At 51.8% G+C, this 6000-nt stretch overlaps 1 protein-coding gene across 2 annotated transcripts in view; it reads left to right on the top strand.

Moving 5' to 3' along the window:
- OTUD5 (OTU deubiquitinase 5) overlaps nt 1-6000 on the top strand; it is a 47536-nt gene continuing 41536 nt past the window's right edge. For both annotated transcript variants that reach the window (XM_081175744.1, XM_081175743.1), the window contains exon 1: nt 1-1177. In XM_081175744.1, the coding sequence (XP_081031870.1) occupies nt 596-1177 (582 nt within the window). In that variant the 5' untranslated portion in view covers nt 1-595. The remainder of the gene's footprint in view (nt 1178-6000) is intronic.

Genomic DNA, 6000 nt, shown 5'->3' with positions numbered 1-6000 from the left:
CACTAGGCCGGGCCCGCAGACGGGCCGTAGTAGTAGTAGTAGCCGCCGCCGTCTCTTTCCGGAGACCGCGAAAGGCCCGAGACCCTCTGAGGAGAAACTGGGGACGAGGCCGACCCGGCTGGTGTGGGCTCCTCGGGAGAAGCTCCGGCGCCTGGCGGGGAACTGACGGGCGCGCTCCCTACTGAGCGGCGGCGGCGGCGGCGGGGAAGCGATGCGCTGCGGTTGATCCGGCCATCCGGGCATTTGCCTTCCCCGCTTCCCTCAGAGAGAGCCCCCCGCTTCCCGCTCCCGGCTGCCCTCCCTCCACCTCCCCCGCGGAGCCCTCTTCATCCGGGTAACCCTGTTTCTTCGCCCTCCTCATCCGGGTAACCTGCGGGGCCCCCTTGGCCCTCGCCGTCCCCGGTGCGCGGCCCTCCGCCTCCCCTCAGGCGCTCCTCTCTCCCGGGCGCCTCTTTCTCCGACCCGACCCGACCCGACCCTTGACCCGCATTCGCCCTGTCCGAGCCCCCCGCCCCCTCGTCGTCGGGGCGACTGTCACCCCTCGCCCCCTTGAACCTTCCTCCCCGCCGGTCTCCGGGCCCTTCCCGCCCTCGCCATGACTATCCTGCCCAAGAAGAAGGCCTGCCCGGCAGCGGGGGACGGCGATAGGGACCAGCCTGGCTCCCGAGGGGGCGGCCCGGGGGGTCCCGGGGGCCCCGGCGGCGTGGGAGGTCCGGACCCGCGAGGCTGCTCGGGCTCCGACTCGCACCCGCGAGGCCCCGGCGGAGGCGTCGGGGGAGGCGTGGGCCCCGGAGACCCGCACTCGGGGCGCGGCGGCGCCCGTCCTCGGGCCTCGCCGCCGCCTCCGCCGCCCCGCTGGGGGCTGCCCCCCGCCGGCTCCCCCCCGCCGCCCAACCCCGGAGTGGGAGCCGGCGGCGACGGGCCCGGCCTCGGGCTGCTGGACCCCGGAGTGGCCGAGGCGCGGGGCGGGGTCGGGGGCGGCTGCTGCTCCGGCCCCGGACACAGCAAGAGGCGGCGGCGCGGAGGGTCCGGCGGCGGGCTGGGAGCCGCGGGGCCCGGGGGTGCGGGAGGCAACAGCCCCGAGCAGGATGAGGCCGGCGCCGGCTACAACAGTGAGGACGAGTACGAGACAGCGGCGGCCCGCATCGAGAGCATGGACCCGGCCACCGTGGAGCAGGTACCTCGTGGGGGTGGGGAGCGGACGGCGGGGTCCTTAACCCTGTCGGAGGCCTATGGAGCCCACGCGCTTTTATGGGGGGGGGTGCCCTTGCTGTTTGGCACCTTCGTTTCATGCTGGGCTGCACGCTTCCCTATTGCCCTACAGCGAGAGATGTCCGAGCATCGGGAGTGCATGGTTTAATTGTTTAATTTACCTCGCGTGATGCACGCGTTTTGCGCCCTCCCACTGAAATAGGTCTTAGCTATATAATGGGTACACATCAAAGCGTAGTATGTCAACTAGCCATGCTGCTCCCAGGGTGCTTCGCAGTTGAGGGTTCCTGCAGGATCACTTGGGCTGGATTTGTTTGAAGTTATCCCTAGGAGCAGGTGAAAGCAGAATCTGAAAGGCTCCCATTGAAAAGAGGGGAGCTGTCTCTCCAGTAATGTTTGGTTTCTGGTATCCTTTGTAAAAAAGAAGAAGTGTGCAGATTCACTGTGTTGGCAGGAATGTGACTTACACGGCATATTAAATTGTGATGCCTCCCGCAGAAGAAAGCAGAATCCCTTTTATGTGGCGTTATTGGTGCCTAGCTGTTTAATAGAAAAAAGATCGCCCTTTGGTTGAAAAAGGGGGGAGGCTTGCTCTGGCAATTGTAAGATTTTTAACTATTACTGAAGGGTGGGACAATGTCATGGAGCCAGGTGGGAGAAATAAAGGGAATGGGTGTGAAGGGAAATATTTTGCTTATCTGTACCGATTGATGCAGAAGGGTTTCAACATCATTTGAAAAGAAAATAACATAGCACATCAGCCCCGCATAGAATATGAAGTTACCTTAGGGGACAATAGAGAGATGGGGATCTCTCTTTGAGGAAAGGTTACAGGAAATCTTTCAGTTCAATGCTGTGAGTTAAAACAGGAACCCTTGTTTTATAGTTGTAGGTAGAAACACTGGAATGAATACAGGGTCTGGGTATGGTATGGAATACAAAAGGGAACCAAAGAATTATTCTCTGTTGGGTTACATTGCCTTTTAGCTTGTAGATGTGACACCTGAGGTCATCTTTGACAAGGAAGGATTGATGGGGCCTTTGTGTGTATAGAAATGGCATCTTCCATCCTGTGACTCCAGACAACCTTTTGATACTAAAAATGGAAGTATTACATTCAGAAAGAGGTGGGATCTTTGCTCGAGAGAAACTTGTCTCTGTAAAGAAATTGGATTTGCTTAGCTCCAAAGTGATAGAGTAGGTGTGGAGAGGGTCCAATTTAGAAGACAACAAAAGTAGTGGCATGAGGGGTTGGTGGGTCTCTATGCTTGATTACAGTTTTGTTTGTAAAGACATTTGGGAGATGAATAACTATGGGGAGAAGAGTCTGTTTTGAGAACTGGCAGGCTGAGGAAATATGTGTGCTGGAAGAAATAAGGTTTTCTGCAAGAGTGGCATGCAGATACATGAAACTGACTTGTATTAAGTCAGCCCATCCAGCCCAGTATTGTTTCCTTGGACTGGCAGTGGTTCTCTAGGGTCTTGAGCACAGGACTGACTTCTGGACTTCCTACAGAGAACCTTTATTTGGAAAGTTGGAGGCTGGATTTGGTGCATGATCACGGAGGTTTGAGCCCCCACCCACCCCCGTGTAGGTCTGTGGCTATTCCATGCAGGTAGGTTCCTAGATCACTCCTAGTTTGGTCTCACTATTACGTATGGCTTAGGACATTGTTGTCTGCAGCAAACTGTCATTTGTTGATGGCTAATATTGGGTGTTCTGATCCTGTTGGCAAACTATTATAGGAAAGGGAACCTCTTGGTCCACTCAGAAGCAGATCATCCTTTATATTAAGCTACTGCTGTATCCCAGAAGGTCATGATCCCAAGCTTGCAGGGAGGGAGGGAAGAAGGAAAATATTTCAGATGACTTTCCCTGAAAACAAGGGATTTATCTCTCAGGCCTCCTGCAGAAAAATGCTTTTGTAAACTAGCTTGAGATAGTTACTACTGGGGTGGCTAACCTGTGATCCTTCCAGATGCTGCTGAACTACAGCTCCCATCTTTCCTGACCTCTGGCCTCGCTGATGGGATTTGGAATCCAACATCAGGAGGACCACAGCGCCCCGCCCCCCCCCATTCTTTAGCAAACCTCTTCAAGCTTTCTTATCTTCAGAAAACACTTTCTACATCTATATATTGGCCACAAAAACCCTGTGTGCTGCAGAGGATTCTGGGACATACTCTAGATTGCCTTTTCAGTGTCTTCTAAACATTTTGACCTGGCAGTCCAGTCTAGAAGCGGACGTTGAGTCTGCAATTAACGTGGCAAATGATCGTAGGCGGACTTGGAATAGCTAGCACCACCATCCTGGTTTTGGGGGGTGGGGAGTGATGTAAAATCCAGATGTCAAATGGTTGAAACAGAATTCTTGATGGTTTGGAATTTAGCTTAAGATTCTGCCAGATGCAGCAATAAAGTGAGTGAAAAACCATTTCCCACTGCTATAGAGGAAAAAGGAATGCAGCTGTTTTAAATTGCAGCATGATGGATTTGGCCTGAATACTGGGCAGTGGGGAAAATCTTATATTTAAGAATAGGGCAGCTAAGCAAATTGCTTCGGAAAGCTACAGCATTTTCGTGTTCTGAAAAAGAAGCCATATTATGTTTTCTGTTTTATTGGTAAATGTTTATGTTGCCATACCCAAATGCTGAGAGCAAGTAAATTATATAAAAAATGTCAAATCGGAAGCTATTACAAATATTTACAGAAAATCTATGTATATGATTCAGTTAAATGATGACAAGGGCCAGCTTGGCACCTCACACCAGCTGCTTTATGTTGACAACCCCAACCTAGTTATCATATTTCCATATGATGCATGCCCATGACTGGGATGTCAGCAACACCTGTGAGTAGTGTAGAAATGTGCAGTGTTGGGTGGGGGAGGAGCAAAATGGTTTCAGGGCAGACCTATCAAATGGCAAGTCTGAGGTGGAATCACATGGGAGGTGTCTCTTGATGACCTCACGGTGTGCACTGCCTCATTTGAAGTGTTGTGTCTGAGGCTACTTCAGTGGGTTAGAAAGCTAAGTTTTGTGACAATTGATCTGTGGTGGTAGATCCACACATCAAATGATAAATGGGCATATGTGAGTAATTCACCCTTGCTCTGGAAAACACTTTCATTCTAACTCTCCAGGGAAGGGCGTTCTATGCTACAGAACAGCCGCTGGGAGTGCTTTTGGCAGTGCTTTTGCTGTATTGATTAGGTATTGCTCCTAACATTTCCCCCAGTGGGTCGGCCAGCAGTTGTGATGGGACACATGAGAGGAGATAATCTCAGAGGGAGGCCTGCATCACACATAGTTCTTGAGGCCATATACTGCAATTAGTTCCTTGATACACTGTTTTTGCAACCTGCCCAAGCTCAGCAGACAGCATCTTCCAGTTCCTCCTCCAACCTTGGGAATTGCAGTTGTCCTGTCAGCTACCCCTCAAGTCTGTGGCTGCTGTTGCTGAATACCAAGTTGGCTCTGAATAAGACCTCTCATGATCTGCTTATGGATGAGGAAGCCGATCTGCTCTGTATCACTGAGACCTGAGTGGATGAGTTGGTCTCACCCAGCTGTGCCCATCTGGATACTCTGTGTAGTATCAGGGCAAATTTAAGGGTCAGGGAGTTGCTGTAGAAATTCATTCTCTCTGTTTCTGTCCAGTTGGGGGAGGGATCTAAAGTGTGTGTTCCCGTCATTGAGCAATTGTGACAGATGAGGGATTCTGCTAGTTTACTGCCTGCCTTGCTGCCCTCCAGTCTCCTTGACAGAGCTAGTGGCAGTGTTGAGAACTCCCAGACTGTTGGTTCTGGGGGATATCAACATCCATGCCAAGGCAACTCTGGGGTGGCTTAGGACTTCATGGCTGCCATGAGAACCATGGGGCTGTCTAAAAATGCCATCGGCCCAACGTATGTGGCCTGCCACACTCTGGACCTTGTTTTCTCAACTAGGAAGGAAGATGGTGATCTGAAAGTAGGAGATATTGACATCAGTCCCTTGTCATGGTCAAATCACTTCCTGTTGAGATTTAGGCTTTGAGCATCTTTTCTGCTCTACAGAGGTGTGGTACTTACTAGGATGTTTTGCTCTTAGAGACTGATGGATATAATGGGTTTCCAAACCGCTCTGGGAGATTTTCCAGCTGATATGACTGGTTGAAGTCCTGGCCAACCTCTGGAACAGCCAAATGGTTAGGACATTGACACGATTGCCTCTGAGTGCATTCTCCTGCTTCATGGAGCGTGTTTGGCTCCCTGGTATACTCTAGCTTAGGGCAAGGAAACAAGCTCAGAGACTGCTCAAATACGAATGGAGGAAATGAATGCAGTCCAACACTGTTGAGGGCTCACCATCGAGCCTACCTAGTAGCACTGAAGGCCACCTTGAAGGCATACGTCTGAATCCATTGCTGTTGCTTGAGTCTCAGGTGGCCTCAGTGGTGTGTAGTGTCTTCTATCAGCTTTGGTTGATGGCCCAGCTGTGTCCCTATCTGGACAGGAGTAGCCTAACTTCTGTTGTCTATGCTTTGGTAACCTCTAGGTTAGATTACTGCAATGTGTTATATGTGTGGCTGCAGCCAAATGGCTCACCGGGGCAAGGTCTGATCCTGGCCTGACTAATTGATTGCCAATTAGTTTCTGGGCCCAATTCAAAGTGTTGGTTTTGACCAGGCATAGTTTAAGGCTCTATAGGTCAAAACCAGGCATAGGCAAACTCTGGCCCTCCAGATGTTTTGAGACTACAATCCCCATCATCCCTGACCACTGGTTCTGTTAGCTGGGGGCATT

The sequence above is a fragment of the Podarcis bocagei genome (genome assembly GCF_964188305.1).
Source record: "Podarcis bocagei genome assembly, chromosome: 17".
Classification (NCBI taxonomy): Eukaryota; Metazoa; Chordata; class Lepidosauria; order Squamata; family Lacertidae; genus Podarcis; species Podarcis bocagei.
Note: the sequence above shows the minus strand (reverse complement) of the source record. Positions and strands in the feature narration are given on the sequence as shown.